General features: G+C 32.7%; 1 protein-coding gene across 3 annotated transcripts in view; it reads right to left on the bottom strand.

Moving 5' to 3' along the window:
- LOC110107782 (uncharacterized protein At3g06530) overlaps positions 1–23,404 on the bottom strand; it is an 88,976-nt gene that overhangs the window by 22,853 nt on the left and 42,719 nt on the right. For all 3 annotated transcript variants that reach the window (XM_020838159.2, XM_020838160.2, XM_020838161.2), the window contains exons 16-27: positions 22,056–22,163; positions 21,034–21,214; positions 17,057–17,217; positions 15,865–16,014; positions 15,586–15,739; positions 14,560–14,711; positions 14,304–14,385; positions 14,039–14,216; positions 8,265–8,340; positions 7,471–7,644; positions 7,298–7,366; positions 7,069–7,173 (exon numbers count right to left, since the gene is read on the bottom strand). In XM_020838159.2, coding sequence (XP_020693818.1) covers positions 7,069–7,173; positions 7,298–7,366; positions 7,471–7,644; positions 8,265–8,340; positions 14,039–14,216; positions 14,304–14,385; positions 14,560–14,711; positions 15,586–15,739; positions 15,865–16,014; positions 17,057–17,217; positions 21,034–21,214; positions 22,056–22,163 — 1,590 coding nt within the window. The remainder of the gene's footprint in view (positions 1–7,068; positions 7,174–7,297; positions 7,367–7,470; positions 7,645–8,264; positions 8,341–14,038; positions 14,217–14,303; positions 14,386–14,559; positions 14,712–15,585; positions 15,740–15,864; positions 16,015–17,056; positions 17,218–21,033; positions 21,215–22,055; positions 22,164–23,404) is intronic.

Raw genomic sequence — 23,404 nt, 5'->3', positions numbered from 1 at the left:
TTTTAATCTTTTATTACACATTTTGATACCATGATCAAATATTTTTGCTATTAGAAGCTTTTCTTTTTTATTCTCCAACCACATACATTGCAATCTTTTTAATATCACTAGCTATGTTTTTTTCTCATATAACATTAACTTCCTCATGAACAATCTAAATCTTAAGATCGTGAATCTTACTCCAAAAATTATTTTATTACCCTTTTTTAAATGCCCCAATCTAATTATAGGGCAGCATTTAACTTTAATTTTCATTTTCATTTTCATTTTAAAGCATAAAATTAATAAGCGATGCTGGGTGCATAAACTTCGACTTTGAATGACTTTAAAATCTTTGCAATCTAAACAATATATTTATTATTATTATATATATATATATATCTGAGTTTTACAATATTCAGTTTTACAAGTGATGAAACGCTCATCACTTTTCTTAAATAATGATGCAATCAAAATTAAAGGAACACTAAGATTGCATAGAAACTAAGCATCTTCCTTTAAAAATATTAAGAAAATTCATATGACACCTAAAGATGCTTAAAAATAAAACATTTCAACACCATACAACTCTCATGATAAACATAAAACACCTAAATAAGCTTTTCATTTATCGAGAAGAAAGATACAAATGGGGGGTCACTTGCGAAAAGAAGTAGATAAAAAGCCAGAGATGAAGTCTTAGATATGAGAAGAAGAAGTGGATAAAGCCCGCAAGCTATCCAAGAAAAAACCCTCATGTTTGTAGATTCCAAAAATCACTTCATAATCTCTCTTTTCTTTAGACAAAACATAATGTAACTTTCATATTAAAAAGACGACGCATACAAGCTTATAACATAAAACACCTAAATAAGCTTTCTTAGTTTGAGAAGAAAGATACAAATATAGTGGAAACTTGCGGAGATAAGAATAAGATAAGAAGCTTGAGACGAAGTCTTAAATAGAAGAAGTGGATAAAGCTCGCAAGCTATCCAAGGAAAAATCCACAGGTTTTTAGATTCCAAAAATCACTCCATAATTTCTTTTTTTTCTACTCCAAAACAACCCATATATATAGTTGAAAAGAGGAAGCCAAACAATCCCAATCACCTTCAGCCGAACCAGCAAAAAAAGGGGAGCCAAAAGACCAACAGGCAACGCCTGAAATAGCAGCTGAAGGGACCACACGGGGGACAGGAACGACAACCACGGGGAACAGCAACAGGTAGCCACAAGATGGAAACCAACCACGGGACAGGAACCAGGCGGAGAAACCGAAAGGTCAGCAGAGGGGGGGGGACCAGGACACCTCAATAATGAGTTGAAAAGGCATTCCACTAAACATTAATGAGCTGGATTGAGAAGAAGAACACAGCAGCTCATCAAAAGGGCAGCTAAACCCGAGACAACCAAGCCTAAATAAGGAACCAAATCAACCCAAAAGCAAGGCACATCAATTGCCCCCCCTGCCTACATCAAAGAAGGTATTAATAATTATAAAATAATAAGCTAAAGCAAAATCTAATATAGGCCTACCGCCTTCATTAGTCTCTCCAAACACATATCCATTATGAATACTCTTAAAATCTTTTACAACTCTACCAACATGCTTATTTAAATCTCCTCTAATAAAAACTCTTTTTTAAGAAATATATTTTATTTTAAGTCATCTAAATCATTCCAAATTTTAATTTTGAACACATATCAAACCTAATTGAGAAGCATAAGTACTTATAATATTAATAATTTTAGTATCAACAATAATATTTAAAGCTATAATTTTATCTTCAATTCAATTAATTCTATAATATATCATTCATCATTCACACTCTTATCTACAATCACATCTACATCATTTTTAGTATGACACTTACATGAATACTAGAGTTTAAATCCTAAGTTATAAATCTCCTTAATGTTTTCTCCAACCCTTTAATTTCCTGAATACCTAGAATAGTTATCTTCATATGAATCCTAATATCTATTAATTCCATTAATTTTCCTATAAGATAACATAAATTTCAAGTTCTAATTCTAGTTTCATGGACTAACTTCTTTACCAACATCTGTCCATGATGTGGGGACCTTTGCTTATTTAATGCTACACCCGGGCGCCGGTGTAGTGGCCCTTACACACATTTCACTGTATCTAGGTCAAACAACGCGTCATTTTTAGAGAACGCCCAAGCATTTAACAGAATGTATTAAAGGATTCAGGCAAACAGAAAAAATGGTCTCTTAGACATGTTTTCTCGAGTCAAATTAAAAAAAATATATCTTTTATGATAGGATAAAGTTAAAGTTTATCAATAAAGCTCTTCCTTATGCCTGTTTTCCAACCTAGTGAGTGATCTTATGGAAAATGCATTTAACATGTAAATCTTTTATAAAAAGAAGTTAATTTTTATCGACAAATCTGCTCCTACTTGTTTAGTGCATGGCAACACTACGACGTTAAGCTCTCTATTCAAGAAAACTATTTTGCATAGTATTGCAGTGCTAAGCTCTCTATCTTGGAGCATCTAGAATATTCCAACAAAGCGTTGTGGTGTTATACGTTAAAGCGTCGCAACGCTAAGTACTAAAGTGAGTTTTAAAAAAATATAAATCCATTTTTCCCATATCCCTCACCCAACATCTTGTTGGAGAAGAATGAATAGGAGAGTAGAAGAAGAGTAGAGAGAATGGATGAGAGGGAATTTGAAGGCCAAAGAGTCAAATTCGAAATCCAAGCCAATTAATAAATTGTTCTACTATAGGTAGGCTCCTAATACCCTATTTTTTATTTTGATGCTTCTACGAAAAGTTACGAAATAAAATATAATTTAAATAAGTTTTAAAAACTTTTCACCATGTGATTCCGATATATTGTAGAATATTACATTTTGACAATAAGAAATCAATTTTTTATCAGTTGATTTTCTATGTATGAATTATTGAATGTTTCATGTTAAGAATGATATGCCTAGCATTTCTTACCATTCATTAAAAGCCTTAAAATAATATTTTATATGTCATCTGTGAATTATTCTCTGACTGATAAATGTTAAGTTTGTGTGCAAATTGGACAAATGTTAGCTCTAAAATGTCTAGCATTTCTTACCATTCATTAAAAGTCTTAAAATAATGTTTTATACATCATCTGTGAATTATTCTCTGACTGATAAATGTTAAGTTTGTGTGCAAATTGGACAAATGTTAGCTCTAAAATGTCATATATGTATCAACACATATATGTTCATATTCATATTCAATGTCATGTATATGTTAAATCTATTATTCTCTGTATGTGCATTCATGTTCATATGGTAAAAATTCTCATGTGGGTGATGTTAAAGTACACCACAAGTTATGTTAAATGGGCCAGAATTTCTATTATGTTCTACTTCTAGCCCTATCTATTATGTGCAGATGTAGGAGGTTGTTTCTACCCCCATCTATTTTATGCAAGTGGAGGAGGTTCAAAAGAGTTATAAGTAAAAGTGGAATTATTTGGTGAATGAGATTGGGTCTCTTCCATCTATCATAGGAAGGTGAGTTGATTTTAGAAGGCATAAATGGAAGTGAAGCTTTAAGCAGACATCAGGACATGCGCATGTCATGACTCATATGTTGTATATTCTATGAAATGAAATAAATTCAAGTTCAAATAACATATGTTCACAAGTATACTCTAATGCTTCTGTGTAAGTGCAATTAATATTCTGTTAACAAGTGTACTCTGACACCCATGTGAGAATAGAAGTAAAGATGCATGTTATTTTTATAATGTTAAAGTTCAAGTGACAAGTTCAAAGAAATTATTTATGAAGCACAATCAAGTGTAAAACATACTTATGTTATTCTTTTTATAAAGCAAACCAACAAGCATATGTAATCTCTTTGTTTCTGCTTCCTAAAACTAAATTCATTTTCTATTATTTTTCAAATGTTATTTAAGTTTATTTTAATTATGCACTGCAAATATGGGCATGGGCATTGAAGGAATTTAGGGTAATCCTCCTGAGCAAATGAATGCTCACTCCAAGTGGTTTATTAAAATTCAAAACAGGGGAAAGGTCCAGCTAAGTAGAGATTGTTGATAAGGTCAGGACAATCATGAGCTATCTCAATAAAAGGTATTTTGTTAGTTCAATTTGATGTGCTGATGTGCATAACAAATTTGTACTGGATTAATTATTTATAACTCTTTTGAAATAAAATCTAGACGATTGTCAATATCATTTATTTGTTTTGGATATTTAGTTGGTTTTGATATGTTCTGTATTGAAGATTAGATAGTTAGGTTCAAAGTTTAATTCTTTCATTAGATTTTGATACGTGATATATGATCACCAAATAATTGAACTTAGGCCAACTGTCATGCTATTAAACCTATCAAAAAAAAACTATGTGCAAGCCCAATGCGACTAAACCTGACAAATAATTAAACTCAAGTTCACGAGCCTATCAAAGAAAAGCAAAGAACAAAATCCCATGAGTCTTAGACATGCTTCTTTGAGTTAAACTAAAGCTTGCTAACAACTAATAATTGGGTGATGCAATCAAAAATTTGAGAGAGGGACCCAAATTTTTGATCACAAGAGAAACTCTTTCTAGGAACAAAATAAAGACATAAAAATAGTTAAAAGACACAAATTCTATAAACCACAACTTTATATAAAAAAATGACTTCCAAACAAAGACTCTTACAAACTTGACTTCAAAACAAACACCTAAAGAAGCTTTCATCCATTAGAAGAAGGATACAGGTGAGGTGGTACTTGCGGCGAGAAGAAAGAGGTTAGAAGCCAAGATGAATGGTGGAGAAGCTCGCAAGCCTTCCAAAGAAGTAGAAGAAGAAGAAGTGAACAAAGCTCGCAAGCTTTTCCAAGCAAACCCGCATGTTATGGCTTCCAAAAATCACATCATAACATATTCTAAAACAGCCACAAACAACTTATATTTATAGACAAGAGAGGGGAATACAAACAGCCCCAAGAACCCTTCATATTTTTAATTAAATAAGGGAAATGAAAAGTCAACAATCAACTCCAGGAAACAAAGCACCATAGCCACGGAAAAGCCCCCCAAAAGCCACGGGAAGCAGCCCAGCCAGGAACCCGAAGAGGCAGCCGTGGGAACCAAGGAGGCAAGGCACGGGAACCCAAGAGCCATCCACGGGAAACGAATAGATGAGGGGAAGGAGAAGAGACAAAATTAATGAGCTACTAATAAAATAAAATGTGAACTAAAAACATAGCTCATAATGAGCTAACTCTTAGTTCAATAAATGAACTAAAAACCAGCTCATAATGAGCTAAATCTTAGCTCAAAAATTAATGAGCTAGTAAGCTCAAGGGAAGTCAAAACCAAATTTTTTTGGGTTTGATTTGACCCCCCCCCCCCCTCCCTTTGCCTACATCAGATTCCCCTTCTTGAGAACTCATCTCCCAATGAGTTAACTTTGTTCTGAAGGCGTTGCATCAAGAGACACCAAGACACCAAGGCTTCAAATGACAACATGACTCAAAACAAAACTTGACTTGACAAACCAACTTAAAAAGCCTAGGACTTACTAACTTGCTCTGATACCAAAAATGATGCAAGCAAAAATCTCCCAGGGGAGAGGGACCCCAAGAAAATTCTTGATCACAAAAAAAAAGACAACACACTTAGCTAGTTATAGGGAAGAACAAACTCTTACATTTCAAATAAGAAAAAACACACTTACAAACTTGACTCTAACAAGACAAGACTCTTACAAACTTGACTCAACCAAGACACCCTAAAGAAGCTTTCCAAAAGAAGGATACAGGTGGGGTGTAAACTTGCGGAGAGACAAAAGAGATTAGAAGCCGAGAAGAAGGGTAGAAAGTACTCGCAAGTCTTTCCTAGAGGAGATGAGAAGAAGATGGACAAAGCTCGCAAGCTCATCCAAGAAAATCCCAAGGATTTCTTTTCAAAAATTCATATATCACTCTCTTTAAAACATTACAAAACCCCTCATATTTATAGGTATGAAAGGGGAATACAAATAGCCACATAATTGAATTCCCACAGGAATCCAAGCAACACAAACCACGGAACCCCCCCCCCCCCCCCCCCCCCCCCCCCCCCCACCCCCCCCCCCCCCCCCCCCTTAACCCCCCCCCCCCCCCCCCTCTTTGCCTACATCATTGTGTCATGCCTCTGAATCATTAAAACACAAGTGGCAATGTTACATGCCTCTGAATCATTCGGTGAATTTGGTATAGCAAGCCCACTGCCAGTGAATAAGTCAATGCTAATCACAAAAATATGTTTGACATGTACTTCCACCTCAGTATGCTTATAGAATATCTAAGAGGAGGAAACTCATATTTGCTAAGCAAGCTCCCTAGGCATCTTATGCCCATAAAAAATCACAACCCCGTGTCTAAATAAACTCTGACAAAACATTAGAAGAAGTTTGTTTAAAAAAAGTTAATCTGCTTAAGAAAAAATTACTCTTGAGTTTCTCACCACAATGAGGATGCTCCATAAAAGGGTGGTTTTTCATGAGCAATCCTTGGGGAGAAGATTAAATCACAACAAATATTTAGTGTAATAAACAAGACTTTGTCCAGTAAGGTGAAAAATCAAAAAGAAAAATAAAAATTTTTAAAGAAGACAATTTCACAATATCAACTATATAATTTTCCATCTCAAGCACACGACACTAAAGAAAAGACGGACAAGATAAAATTTGCATGTGAATGTAGTGGAACAATGGTTGCGTTTCCATGAATGCCTCCACAAGCTGAGGAAACTAAAAAAACAGAGGACACTAATTACAGCCAAGTAGCCAACAAATCTTCAGTTAAAAGATTAACGAAAACGATGATTTAAAATTAATTGATACTCCTGGAGGTGGAATTGAAACTAGGATGTTGAAGGAGCCGAACTAAAATCTATAAGAAAATTAAATACAAAAAATATATACTTAAGTAAATGCTGGGATTAACAACTTCATATGGTGAAACTAATCAATTGGTTAGCATCACCATTTAGTTCCAGTTCAAAAAAAAAAGAATGGACACAAAATTGAAGCACAAATTCACAATTTCAATCTAGTCAATTCATAGTGACCTGTATATTGCTATCCAAGTTGATGAAGAAGGTGCATGTAAGATTTCTCAACACAGTGACACAGGGTTTTACTACTGCAGGTTCATCCAATAACAAACTTTCCACCTGACATAATTAAGATTAAAAATGAATCAACTATGAGAATAAAGAATTGGAAAGCAACATGGCAAGAACTTGTTAGAAAACTATATGGACAGGTCCCTAAAACAAGGAGAGAAGAACCACTTACTTTTAAAGCTTTCATAAGACAGCTTACACGAAAAGCATCAACAGAAGTACTCAACTGTAGCGCACAAATCTGATAATTAGAGCAAGAAAATTGTGTGAAACACAGCATCCAAACCAGACAAGCATGCAATAGAAAAACAATGAGGCTTGAAAATCTGTGGAAGAAGTAAAAACCTCCAAAAGCAAGCACAATGTCTCAATCTCATTTTCCAATAGCCTCTCATGTAGCTTCCCAGCCTTGACATAATACTCCTTGCGTTTCTGAAGAAGCCCCATAAGCAACTCTTTGCAGCCTTCCATTTGCAGTAAGGTGTTACCCATAGCTTTAAGCAAGGAAAGCACCTTTTGCTGGAGAAGTAGAATTTATTCCCGCATGTTAAGAAAAACTGCACATGAAAGCTAATATATAAAGCAGCTTCAATTCTTGCCAAAACATAATTTTCAAATATTTTGGACAAGCCTTGGACGAAGGAGCACATCTCAGATTCAAAATGGATACAAACTATGAGGGTCTACTCAATATAATCCACAAACTTTATTATTAAATCTCCAATTTAATTCTATCTCTATCACTTTACCTGAAATGATTTTCAATTGACCTACTTCTAAGATTTAGACCAAAGATTATCATCAGGAAGTTAGAATATTACTTTTATGCAAGTGAATTGAACTACATATATGCATGTGCAGTCCTATATTTTATAAATTTTACTGTCACAATGATACGACAATTAATTAAGTTTGTCCAGCCCATGCTTCATAGCATGCATGCATCCAGACCCCCTAAACAAAGTGAAAAGAGATGGATATCCATATGAAGAACTGCCCTCTGGAAAAAAAAAATTTAAAAGGTGATGCACACTATAACAGTTAAATAATATCGCAAGCAAAACTGTTTCATATTCCAATGCTAAATAATGAATGTAAACAAACTAGTCAATATTGGCAAAATGACAGAGATATATGACCTTTCCATAGGGAGGGAATTTCAATGCTGAAGTCAAAATGAACTGCAGGATGACATTCTTAGAAGACTGGTCAAACCTGAACAAAAAAAAGAAAAAGAAAAGGTAATCAACATCATCGCATCATCTTTATCCCAATTATTTAGGGTTGGCCTCGTGAACCTTCTCTCTCCATTCATCTTTAATTAGAGTTGCATTAGATGGCGAAGCAATTTAACTTTTTTTGCCACTTTTATTAACATTACCTACCCCCTTTTCTTAATAATCAGAATTATCTTAGTAGTGCGTATTTTATCTTTCAATATAGATGCCCATACCTTTGATAGATATACTCCCAGCATCCATTTAATATAATAATTTCTCAATGCATTCGTCCTACCATTTTCATTTATATTGCAAAATCATCTATCAAAAGGTTTATACTGTCCAACACTAGATATTTAACGTATAGCTAGTGTCTGGTGATAATTGAACTTTAACACAATAAAGGAAAAAGAATAATGGCAAAAGAGTATAAAAAATACAACTAAAACATTGGAAGAATAATCAGAAAATATCTTTTAGTAAGATCATGCGAAACTCATTCAATAATAAAGCATATATGTTGATTTTAAAGCTATACTTATGAGCATCTGCAGAGTTCATAGTTTAACCGAAACAATTTGCGTTTAAAAAAATTAAGTTCAATTAATTATCTTCAAATCACCATGAACTTCATGCACGACACAAGTGATTCCGCTTGTGATTCCTACAGGTGACACTAGCGTTAGCTTCCTCCACACAGCTCAATCAAGACATCAAAATGTAAACTTTTCAGCAACACCATGTCGCACAACTACAAGCTGCCTTCCCGCACATGTATACAAACATCATCCACCACGTGTGTCCCACCACTATGCATATCCCTGAATATTACCTTGATAAAAATGTTATAATTTTCAAATGCGTCTATAACTTCCACCTATTTTGTTGCTTTCACTACAATAATCAAACTCATAGTCTACCAAAAATAAAGACAACCAGCTATCCTTAATTGACTTCGACCAAATAGAAAATAAGAAGCGGCTAAAAAGCATGGTTGCTTATCAATATCATGTGTATTTATACACAAATGATGCCTATAGTAATTAGAAAACTATATAATTTCTAAGGAGAGGAATAATTAACTTGAATGGCTGCCAGACCCATTCCATTCTAGCACAGAAAACCCTCCAAGTCACCAATTCATGGGAGCCGGCCTTGCTTCCTTGTTCCCAACACATGTACGAATACAATAATAGAATGAATAAGCAACCAATATCTTTAATATGCTTGAGTTGATTCCACTGATTCCTTTCTTATTTTTGCAAAGTCATCAATTCGTGGGATATTGTATTCTCAATACACTCCTTCAAATTGGATAGTAAAGATATAGCATTCCAAATACATAGAATATTTTTTAATGCATGATGACAAAGACCTTTGGTAAATATGTCGATGAACCAAGTACTTGCAGGAACATATGTAGTACTAATTAACTTACTTTCAATTTTTCTTTTATAAAATTCCAATCCACTTCCACATATTTGATTAGATTGTGTTTTAATAGATTGTGGGAAATTATGATAATATATTGATCTTCATATTCCTCATAGGTCCTTATTTAATTTTAAATATTCTAATATAATCTTAATCCATAGAAATTCACAAATACCTTGAGAAATTTCTCTGAATTCAAATTTAGCACTTGAGCTTTAGACGAGATTGTTTCTTGCTACTCCAAGTCTCAAAATTTTCTCACATAAATGTGCAATATCCTAAAGTGGATCGCCTATATACTAATGATCCTACATAGTTAGAATAAGAATAACCATCAATTTACAGAATTTCATATATTGTAGAGAATATCTTTTCCAGGATTTGATTTTAGAAACCTAAGAACTCTGTAAGCAGATTGAAGGTGAGATTCATTTTATTTGTGCATAAATGGACCAGACTTGTTGCAAATGCAATGTCAAGACTGGTATGGCATAAAATATTAATTTTCTAACTAATATTTGATATATTTTAATGTCAACTTATGCTCCCTCTCCATTCATGTTCAATTTTTGATCTGTTTCAGTTGGATATTTACATAGCTTACAATCAGTCATTTTTATTTCCCTCAAAAAATCTATAATATATTTTTGTTGAGAGATTAAAATTCCTTCTTTTGATTGAGCAACTTATATACCCAAAAAATGTTCGAATTTTCTGAGTTCTTTGAATTCAAATTATGTGGCAAGTTTTTCATAAATAATTCATTTCTTTCATGGTCATTGCATTTAACAATTATATCATTAATGTACATAATAAGAATTAATTTTTTTCCCGCCAATAAAATGTTTACTGAAGAGCTTATAATCTCCATGGCGTATTTTTTATTTTATTTCATGCATTGCTTTTCAAAACACGTCAAACCATGCTCTTAGAGATAATTGAAGATCATATAGTGCTTTTTTAATCTGCACACCTTAATTTCTGTAAAAGAGCTATTGAATTTTAGTGGAGGATCCATGCAAACTTCATCAACAACCACATATAAGAAAATATTCATCATATTGTTGATAGACCATCCAAGCTTAGTAGCAAAAGAAATTAGGGTGCAAATTGTATTCATTTTAGCAACCTAAGCAAAGAATTTCTTGGTTGTCTACTCTATATGTTTGACTACATACTATTGTTACTAACTTTATTTTATACCGTTCTAGGATTCCATTTACTTTGTATTTTAATGAGAAACCCCATTTGCATCCTGTAAGATTTTTTCTCTTTTGAAACTTAACGATATCCCAGGTTTGACTTTTTTAAAGCATTCATCTCTTGTCTAATGGCATCCTTCCAATTCTTATTTTCTAATGCCCTGAATAGGTTTTGTAGCATTTTAATGGTGTTTGAGTGAATGTTTGTAAGAAAGAATTTACATACAGAAGAAATTTTTTGAAAAAAATGTATAATGGGGTATGGGTCAAAAAATGTAATGTGTGGTAAGGGATTGATCATTGTTACGGCAATTATCTGACAATAGTTTCAAGTCTTGAACTTGCTGGAGGCTTTAGATGGGCTTTGTTCTCCTTATATAGACATGAAGAATATTAATTGAATGATAACACTTAGCATGTCAAAAGAAGTGTGGTAAGGGATTGATAGGAATAATGTTATCTTGTATTTTTGTAGATGGCATATCAAAAGAAAAGATAATAAGTTTGTCCAAATTTTATTTAGTTGGTTGTTCTACCCATTGAAAAAAGTTTAGCCAAGAAACCTTTTTTTATACCAGGCTATGGGGTAAAAAAGGTTAGTGTGGTGATGGATTGATCATTATTATGGGAATTATCTAATAATGATTCAGGGTCTTGAGCTTGCTGGAGAATTAAATAGGCTTTGTTCTCCTTATATAAACATGAAGAAGTTTAGCGATAGGATCAACGTGTTCTTGTATTTGTGTAGATAGCATGTCAAAAGAAGAGATAATAAATTCATTAAAATCTGCTTTCATTTGGTTGTTTTTCTCATGAAAAAAATTCTGAGTGAAGAAACCTTATTTTTCATCAAAAGTGAAATCTTTTGAAGTTAATTTTTTTTGTAATTGAATGATAACACTTATAACCCTTCGAGTGAATAAATATCCTAAAATGCACACTTAAGACTCTTGGAACAAGTTTATCTCGACTGCTTGTGGATGTCAGTATATGTCACAACAAAAAATCTTTGAAAGGAATTTTAAGAAAAAATTATTTGTGGGAAACAATTCAACAAGATGGTTCAGAGAATTTTCAAACTCAATTATGCTTGAGGGTATTCTATGAATTAAAGAGGTAGATGTTAGCATAACTTCTCCACAAAATACTTTGGAAACTTGATTTAAAAAAGAAATCATTACGACTTCTAGGAGGTGCTTTTTTTTGCCAACCCATTCTGATGAATAATATCTTCTTTATTGAAGAAAAAAGATAAAATTGGTTTAAAATAATCACGAGCATTATAAGTCTTGATTTTTCTAATGCTAATGCCAAAATGATTTTTTATTATAGCGATAGAATATTGAAGAATATGATTGAGTCAAATATTTATGTGACAAGAGATCAATGTCATCAAATGCAAACATTAATAAATATGACAAATCCTTTAGCCCCAAATATCAGAGTGACTTGTCATGAAAGAGTAGAGGATCTGATCTAAATTTCCAGAAAGAAAATTCTATTGTGACTAGTAATTTCACAAGTCCCACAATAAAAGTTTCAAATATTAACAATTATAAAAATGTGAAGGGAACATACAACAAGAGTTTTAAAGGAGGGATGCTGAGGGTTCCAAATGGTGTATTTCCCATTGATGAAGGGGGATAGGTGGTTATTATCTTCAAGTAGGTATGGCCATCTTTTTTTCTAATTTGGCCAATTGTTATTCTCGTAGTGAGGGCCTATCCTAAAATACATAATAATTAATAAATAGTGCCACCTTGCATATGTGGCCTTTGGTGAGTATGGATAGACAAAAGATTTATGACTAGGTTAAAACATGTAGCACATTGTTGAGAGCGAATGCATAAGAAATAGGAATATTCTTTTGACCTACACCCATCAACTACTTTTATTTTTCTATTTCTAAGACAAAGTTCGCAGGTTTGGAAATTTCCATACAATCCATTGCCTAAACTCCAGAAATTAATTTTACCTGCAAATCTTCGAACCTTTTTCTACGTATGCCAAAAATTTATGATACTTCCCTTTATGATGATAGTCCTTATGATGATTTTATGATGATAGACCTCTTATTGATGATGAAATTTAAAATAATAGTTCTTATGAAGATGTTTATAATGACACGTCTCTTTCTAATAATGAACTGGATAATTATGAATTATCAGAACTTGAATTTATTACTATAGCTATGATTGATTCTAAGATGTTATTGGAGGTTAAAATAGGGCTTTTGTATAATGAATTTCCTTAGACTGAAAATATTGTTGAGCATGAGATGCTAATTTCTACAGATTCTGCATTGGAATGTCATTAGATGTATCAAAGAATACTTCTCCAACTTTTTACTGAGATTCCTGCTCCAATTCAACTTTTCTGACGTTAACCATTCAGATTTCTCAAGTTTAAAAACCATATGGGAATTTGATAACTACACGTTCTTACATTTTGATCATGTGAAACAATAGTATTGATTCTGAAACCATGAAGAAATCCAAAACAAAAACAAAAAGCATCAGCAAAAGAATAAAAGCTACACTTAATTTTCAGAATTAATAATAAGGGAAAGGGTATGAAATATCAATCCTGCATAATATGGAAATAAAAGTGTCAAAAAAAAATTGAGCAATTAAGAGATAGTATGCAAAGAATAAAATGATCAGTAATGTTTTAATAGCTATCATGAACAAATATTTTGTCACATGCGATAAAAAAACAAAAGGTCAAGATTTTAAAATACTAATCAAAGCAATCAGATTAATAATCATTTTTTACAAAACAGACTAGTTCAGAAATAGAATAAAAATAAAACTAATAAATTTTTTTTAAGTCTAATGGCAACCATGTAGTAGGACGAAGTCATTTAAAAATGGATTCGAATTATTTTAAGAACAAACAAACTAGTAATGGATCATATATTAGACGGGATTTATATATAAAACTACATTAATCTTTCCTAGAAATAAAAGCACAAAAAACATAATTAATTATAATAAAAACATAACATTTAACCCCTCACAGCTAAAAAACTTAACCAGCAGTTAGAAGAGAAGAAACCTTTTATGAGATTTATCCGATACTAAAAGACTCTCACTAGATGGGCTTAACAATGACGTCAACAGTGAAGGAAGAAAATTCACATCTGATGAGATCAGCCGCTTTTGGTTGACAATAGACTCCAAAAACTCTCCAAATTTTGGGGATGATACACATTGAAGAAACATTGCATCGATACCTGCCATTATAGCATATACATAGAGTCAATAAGCTTTACAACAGAAAACTTAGGATGATGAATGTACTTATGATGATGAATGAACACCATTCTTCAAACGAGAAACATCGTAGCACTGACACAGCTTATATATTCCTTCAACACAGTTTACAGCAGCAGTGCGAATCTCCTATAGCCAACAAAAGTTCTGACTTCAGTTATAGAATCACAAAAGTGATTAAATTTAGATTTGAGAGCCTAACACATAAAATTATCAAATTGAATATGTAGCATGCAATCATGGAAAAATGGAAACAACAGCATATGCTTCTACATGTTCCAAGCTCAGAAAAGAATGTTAAACCTTATTGACACTGGTAAGAGGTACAAGAAGTGAAGGAAATATTAAAAGTGAAGACAGAATGTTTCCATTTGTAGGGCTCCTATCTGATGCATACATGGAACAGATAGAAGCAAATGAAAATAAACTTTCAACTTGAACCTCAGCAGAAAATCCTGCAAGGAATGAAAATGAATCAAAATTTAGTTAACAAAGGAAAAAAAATAGATCAAATCAAATGCTAATAATAATTTCCCTTCAATTAATCGCAAAATAATATTGGCAATCATCAGAATGTGAAAATGTTTTGCATGTAATCACTTCAAGAATTGCAAACTGACTGTGCACAGCATTATTAAGAGAATATAACAAAACCTATATTAACTTCTAATTAAAACTAGAACAAACCATCTTCTGAAGTAATTAAAAGCAAAAAAATAGTTTGTAACAATGGCATATGGTACAATTAGATCATAGGTACAAATATTCGAAAAGTTCAAACAAATTTTTCATCAATTATCTAAAAGCAGCCACTAAAAACAATAAGACTAGGTTACAAGGAAGTAATTATACTTTCAGCATTTAACTAATATCAAAACTTTTTGAATTCTGCAAATATAGAAACAGACAATTGTGAAATTAGCATGATAAGGACATCTGCAAAAGCAATGGAATTGGCTCCAAAAAATAAGAATTTGGGCTTAAATGGGTAGAACACAAGACTGACATAAACAAGAAGAAAAGTATTAGGAGAATTTTCAATTCAACTTCCATCTGCTACATTTAAATAGTACATAGCAATATAAGTACAAAAAGATTCAGGAAGAAATATAAAATTATAGAAAACTGATTTAAGCATCTTATAATGCAATCTGCAGAGATAGAAATAATAAATTTAAAGTAATAATGGTGTCAAAAAATAAAAGCTAAAGAGGAAGAAAAAAGATAACAGACCTGCAATTACAAAGAAAAAATCAACTTGCCCAGAAGTAGAAAAGACAATCAACAGCAAACAACAATTACTGTATTAGAATGATAGCCACAACAAACCTTCTTCCACAAAATATTTGGACAGAAACTGAAATGGAGCTTTGCAGCAATTTTTAACAACTAAAGGAAGTTGCTTCTTGAAGATACTCAATGAGCTTGATGAAGCAAAAAAAAGAAACAGCTGTTCAAATAGCAATAGTTGCTGATCCTCCAACTGCACACAATAAATTTTGAGATTAAAAAGAATAATATAAGAAAAAACAAAAGCTTATAAGTAATAAGACATCCTTGGAAGGATTTTAATTATAAAAATTCAAGATTTATCAAAAGAATACATACCGAGGTATTTCTTCTGGCAACTCCAGTGCATATTTCCAGCAGACACCAATGAATACAAATAAGTATCTTTTTACATAATGTATCAGAATCGTGATGTAACAGCTGCCTAGCTAATCGCCGGTATGATTTATCAAACCTCTCTAAATTTAACTGAAAAAAAAAAGCAAGAAAGGTAACTAAATAAGGAGAAACGCTCCAGTGCACTTGAAACATTTATTCAACTCTGTACAAAAACAAACCGCTTAGTCCATCATCATTGGATTATATCAAAAAACAAAATATTTTTCAAATGCATAACAAAGAATACATTTCGGTAACTCTAATACTATAAGTTTACCATTTTTAAAGCAATCAGAAAACAAAGCATAAATAATGATGGTATTCAATTTCTTGTTAAATTTGTTGAGCTATTTAAATTGAAAGCACATCATAATGCAATAGAATGCAGCAAATTTAGCCAAACTAAGACAATTTTCGCATAAATCAATCAAAAGGGAGAAAATCTGGCAACAAAAGAGCTAAACCGAAACAATTTTATAAACTTTTTAAGAGCATTTTAATTTTTGCTGAAATTTTAGTTTTATTTATATTATTAGGTTGTATTATCGTTTTTCTTAGATAATAAGTTTGGTTTCAAATGTTTGAACGGATTTGATTTATTTCTAAAACATTTAACCTTATCTTTGAAACCTTACTTCTATAAATGGGGATCTGTGGCTTGTATTTATTGATCATTGAACATTGATGAGTGGATGGATGAACAAAAAGAGAATAAAAGAGAGACTTAGCGTATATAACTTGGAAAGATCTACAGATGTAACTTGGATTTAAAGAATTCAACTGGCCTCACAAATTCTATCATTCATCTTAAATCAATGTTCAATAACGAATCAATAGTAGACATGGATCTTTAGTTTTGCCCCTTTTGATCGGTTATGAAACACTGGTCTAATCTTGGCATGAATTGTACCGCACCACATCAATGGGAACTTTACATAGTTATTAAATTAAGAATATAATTCAACACAACTTTTTAAGAATAAACTTTTTTAATAAACCATAACAAAGGCTAAGTACGGATCATTCAATTACAAAGGAGCCTTTCCAAACATTTTTATTGAAAAGTTTAAGATCGATCTAACCATTAACAATAATAGCAACATAATTTCAACATGCAATACCAAAAACAAACCTCTCCAATAATGATAACATTGCCATCAGATTCCAGTTCACACCACTCATCCTTAAGAAACTTTGCAGCAAGAAGATCATCATTAACCGACAACATTTCAAGCCACCCATCTTTAATAGCAGCAATGCAAGCTTCAAAAAGCCTCCATATTTTGGCAAATTCTGAAAATAAATAGTTAAAAGCAGTGAGCTACACGCAAATCCTATTCAATGGGTTCAGAGAGGCTTAATCAATAACCAAACAAGCAATTGTTAAATGTGTAAAAGTTAAATTCATTAGTTTAATGTTAATAAAAAAAGTCATTACGCTAGTATTGTTTCATAGACGTGTAAGGACAACATTCAACATTGTACGAAAGTTCAAAATAAATAGCTGTCTATTCATATTTAAATGCAGTATCAATAAATTATTAATAAAGACTAAAATAAATAAATAAAGGGGGATGAATTCCAAAAAAAACAAATCCAATATACATTGAAGGATCATAGAGGCCACAAGTCAACCAATCCTTATAAAGATCCTTTAGCACATGGATTAAGGTTTCAACCATTGGATCAATCATCTTATAACACATAAGTTGCAATCCATGTGCGCATCCTCTTCCTATTCTAACCAATGGCTCCTCTTATAAACTTTTCTTCTTTTTTTAATGTCTTTGATTTATTGCCAATGTTAGTCTTTTCGAAAAGTCTATAAATACATCCACAATTTGCATAGAATCAAGCAGAAAAATTCAAAATATGTTTTTTTCTACTTTTCTATATAACATCAGAGCAAAATTAGGATTTCCATCGTTTGAAATTTGTTCTTTTTCTCTCTCCCATCTTGTCAATATCATTCATTCTCTTCATTATAACTAGTTTCTTCTACTTCCCTTCCAAGAAGTCAATAATTATGAATGGTGAAAATCAGTCTACAGGAGAACTCCATGAGCTACAAGTCTCATATTGCCTGAAAATGAAAAATTATTTGAAATGGTCACAAATTGTAAAGACTTCCTTAAAGAGAAGGGAAAAAGCCAGCATCCGGTGAATCCTCCTTCAGAGTCGAAAGATCCAAAGTCTATACTTTGGGACAATGTGAAATCCATGAACATGACATGGCTGTGGAATACCGCCATGCCTGAATTACTTCGTTATAGATATTTCTGTAAGCCACAAAAGAAGTTTGGGAAGCCATCAAACATACTAAAAAGTAAAGAATCTTTCCCTCATTTACGAGATCAAAATTAAGATTTCAACAACTAAACAAAGTAAAATTTCTATTATTGAATACTTTAATAGAACAACTGCTAGAACCGAATTGTTAACACATCTTAAGATGACAAGCTCCAATTATGCAGTAATTCTCATGCGATTTGTAGAAAGGAAAAGGTAGTTGAGTTTTTTGCATGTCTCAATAATAATTTCATGTTCATGTCCAAATCTTAAGTCAAGAAAATATATCATCACTAAATAAGTTTATTCTCTCATTCGAGCTGAAGAAAGAAGAAAGGTGGATGCTCAATGCTCAGGTATCCAAAACATCAGCAATCAGAACCATTCAACCCTAAGGTAAGGAACAAACTGCTATAGACGCTTTCCTTAAAAGGAGGCAAAAACTTTCTTCCAAGGAATCCATGGAGCAATTAAAACAAGCAGAAATAACACATCAAAGAAAAATATGGGGAACTCCGCGTAAAGCTCCCAAGCTATGGTGGAAATAAATAAGGTCACCAAAAAGAGCAAGCCTATCATATGGAATCAGAAGGGCTCAACTCCAAAAGAAATTGCTAAACTCAAGAATTTCCTAAACTTTGAAAAATCATCCAACTCATACTATCTAGCTAGAAATGATGTCATCTAACTCTGATGTTTTAAGTGCCTTGAATAATTCCCCTCAAACCTGAATCCTAGATTCAGGAGCAATTGATCACATGATCAACCCTACCAACCTTTTTGAAATCTACAAATCCGGCAAGAACAATAAAAAAATAAAAATTGTCGATGGTTCAGTAACAATTATTGTAGGTCAAGGAAATATCTTAATTTTTTGCTCATTTATCCATGGTAATGTACTGCATTCCTCATTTTACAGTACATCTTTTATCTATATTAACTCACAGATGTTTCGCTTTTTGTTTTTAGGTCGGGGAAAGGGAACGAGCCAATCGAGTAGTAGTTTCAGGATTTGAACTGAATCTGCATAGGTATTTCCTCTTTTAATTTTTGTACAGTCACAGCTAGTTTGTGGTGTTCAATTTTGTACTTCGGTTGGTAGTCATGTATGGTAACGTAATTATTGCACTTACATTTTGATGAGGAAATGAAAATTTTGTGGATGAGATTATTTAGAGCAATGAATGTTGTTAGTAACTATGCGGTCTATTGTTTATTTTAAATTTTATATTGAAGAAAATTTGAAAATTTTCCAAAACCTAAAACTTGGAGTTTGCTTGTTGCAAACCAACACGATAGGATAAGTTTAGACTGTGGGCCTTAACGAGTTATGACAAGCCTTTTTGGTATCAGAGTAGGAGTTTTGAGAATTTATCGTAAAACAGAGATACATGAATTGATATGTAAGTCAAGTAAGGTGGTTTCAGGTCTGTCAGGGCATTCATTTTATTTGTTTTCATGTACATATAAAGTTGGGTATTTTGTGTGATTATGGATTCGTCGGACCCAGACATGATAAATGGACAGAAATGTTAGTAAAATAAATCCTCACCTAGTACTGCTCCAATAGTAAGTTCTGATACAATTTCACAGTTTGTTAGGTTGATAACCCATTGATGGGTGAAGCACAGAGTCTGGTAGTTCTTTGCACCAAACTCCAATTCAGGTACGCATATATAATTTGACTAAACAAGAGGCTCGAGACGCTCCAGATGTTGTGACAAGTATGGATTACATTTCTAATCAGCCTTATTGCATTTTGTTTGATTGTGTATTCAATCATTCATTTATTTTTAATGCTATTTCGATTTATTGCATTTTCCATCAGTATTATTTCGATTTATTGTGTTTTCCATCAATATTTTTAATGCTTTTGTGATATTGTGATATCTAATGGGAGATTGAGGTATAATTTAATTTTGTTGTCTATTTATGAGTTCGACGTCATTTAGGGTATAAGTTGTTTGAGCCGATATGAGGCTCGAATTGATTGTTTGAAGATGCGAGGTACTTAATTTCTGAGTAGTGAAAGTTGTCTTTTCCAAGGAGTTAGAGGTGTTTTAACATGTTTGATTTCTATTATGAAAGCAAATATATAGTGAAAGAAGGGTTGTGTAATATTTATGGCATCAGTTTAGTAGGGTGAATTCTAATTCTATTTCTAATGTTTCAGTAGTGCAGGAGTTTCCGGATGTGTTTACCAAAGAGTTGGTCAGTTTATCTTCGAATAGAGATATTGAGTTTTGTATTTATGTATTTTTGGGTACATCCCTATATCCAAAGCTCTGTATAGAATGGCACATCAATAGCTTCAGGAGTTGAAAGTGCATCTCCAAGAGTTGGCCCTAATGTGTCTCCATGGGGAGCACCCATTTTTTTGTAGAGAAAAAGGACATTAAGATGTGTATGTGCACTGTTTACAGTGAGTTAAGAAAAAAATCACTATAAGAACAAGTTTTAGAAATTTTAAGTTCAAACAATCATAAGCACCATGAAATTAACCTTCGGTTTTTACAATTGAAACAAGTAGAATGAATAAGTTTACTACCAAGAATACAGATTCAAAACTATTATAATACCATATCAATAATTTTAAAAAGAATAACAATTAGGGGCACAGGAAATGCAAGTACAAGCGTAATAACTACAGTAAAAATTCAGGAAGAGCAAAAATTAAATTAATTGGTATAAATGGGAAATTTTAGAGAAAATCAATTCTAATGATAAGGATATCCATGAATAATTCTAAAAATCAAGACAAGAACAGATCATGAAATCTTAACGCAGACAATTAATTACTCAGAGATATTAAAAGGGCACCTTCTTTGCAATTAGCCAAAGCCTGAAGAATGATGAAGAAGAAAAAACATTTTGCTGATTTGTTTTGCATGCTACATGCTACCAACCACTCAATATGACCTTGAGGATTTCCAGCAAAAGTTTCAGCCAAGGTTTGAATTGTTCGTATGTTAATGGTAGTCATCTGCCCATGGTCTAAACTCTGCATTTATATGAACAGCATAAAGTTAAGTAGAAATTTCCAAGTTACAAAAACAAACAAAAAGAAACAAGTGTGCATGCATAACAGCATAGTCAATAAGATGAAGTGTGTTCCCAAAGAGGACTAATGCTTCAATCCGTAAAGAAATCAATATTTAACTTTCTTTCAATGCCATACAAGTGGAAACTAATGTGGCGTCTTATATTTACTTGAACATTTTTATATTCTTGATAACTATATCATGTATCCTTTAAAATATCGGGTATTGAAAATTAATGGGTTATTGCTGAGAACTATACTTCTCAGGTTCAGTCAACAATAAGTCAAGTGCTCCTAAATTAACTGCAGACTTATATGAGTGAATCTACACAAGTCCATGCAAAATACCGTATTTTTCCTAAAATGACTTCTATATGAATTAAAATGAGGTAATTGAGGGGACATGCCAGTCAGATAGCATTAAGCATATTTAAGTTTAAACAAACGCAAGAAGCAACACAAGTTACGTATCAGAACTTGTGTCAGTTACAAGAACATATGTTTCTTCTTGTAGCGCAGCATTAAACATAAAAAAAATGTTTTCAAAGAGTTTCTCTTTGAACATTTTTATGCAAAATTTCAATTAATCAATTTTTTTACATCACTGTTAAGCTGGCATTTTTCAACTAAAGGTGTCGAACACAACTCGAGCAAATTTTATTGGAAGATTACAGTAACTAAAGAAATTACTAAGCTAAGTATATCTCTACAACGGATACACTAATAAAATTACCAAGCTAAATATATCTCTACAATAGATATACGCATTTAAGCTAAATATATCTCTACAATAGATATATACCTTTAACTCACGATCATCAAAATCTGAATCACATGCTTTGATGTCGGAGTAATATGGCCATTGCAAGTTCTTAACAAGCTCCAATGCTTTTACATTCACCCTCCAAGTCTGCAAAAAAAATCAAAAAATCATTTATAAATTACACATCAAACATGCAACATTTTACGCATAAAAGAAATAACCAAGGTTAAAAAAAGAAAGCCAATGGTAATTAAAAATAAGTTACACTCGGAACATATTTGAAAATATCTTGACGAGCTATCAAGCAAACATATGATAATGAAATTATTATTACATTTGAGGCACAAAGAGAAGTTAACATTACTATTCACATGGGTAGATGACCTTCACTCTTTCCATACTCGCATCTAGAGTAACTTTGATCAAGTGAAGTAAAAAATAATGAATATGTGCAACACAATTTTATTTTATGTCGAAATTATCATTATCAGTCCAAACTGCTTGAAGATCAAATAAAACTAAAGTTAGATATGTTTGAGTCTCTAGAAAAATTTATATAAATAATTAAGTTGTTGATGTGAAACCAACCCGTTCAGGAGTTACTTTAAGGAAATTAAAGAGAGCAGATTTAATAAAATAATCCCAAAATAAATTTATTACTTATAACAATGATTGATCCTTAGAATTCTTGGTTTTTTTTAACTTGCTTAGGCAAAGAAGAGCAAAGTCCGTTAACCAAACAATTTAAGAAAACGCAAAGATCAATTGTAAAACTACAACGGTAAACAAAAATACACAATTTAATAATGAGAACTTTCACCTTTGGAGCCCATACGCTTAACTAGTCTAGGCTTTAGCGGAAGAAGAGTCTCCACATTAGAACCGAGGTCACTCCGAGGAAGGAGCCTAAGATCGTCGTTCTTAGATAGGTGGCCGGAGTGGTGGAGGATGACGGTCGTCCAATGATACAATATTCTGGCAGTTTATGGGTGGAGGACAGCCAACACTCATAGTCTGGAATCCAATGGAAAGGCAATACAGAGCTCTGATGCGAATGTTTGGATGCTTGCAAGGTGGCGGGCAGCAGCACACAACTCCTAGCTGTCCGTGGACAGCAGTTTGGCAACTTCAGGGTGGAGGATAGCCATCCAACTTGATATGGACTCCTTGGACAGCAATCTGATGTTTCTGGACAGCAGCTTTTAGGCTCTAAACTTCAAGGCAGCATTTAGAACGCGTCCAGAATTCTTTGGATAGCATGTGGACAGGAGAAATTTCAGGGATTCCACCTTCCGGAGGCACACAGCTAAGGGAAAATGGTGGGGGATTGAGTGGACAGCTGTGGGGGAATAATTATTGTAATTGAAGAGAGAGAGGGGGGCCATTAA

The sequence above is a fragment of the Dendrobium catenatum genome, unplaced genomic scaffold (genome assembly GCF_001605985.2).
Source record: "Dendrobium catenatum unplaced genomic scaffold, ASM160598v2 fragScaff_scaffold_390, whole genome shotgun sequence".
NCBI lineage: Eukaryota > Viridiplantae > Streptophyta > Magnoliopsida > Asparagales > Orchidaceae > Dendrobium > Dendrobium catenatum.
The sequence above is the reverse complement of the archived record's forward strand: the minus strand, read 5'-3'. Positions and strand labels throughout refer to the sequence as shown.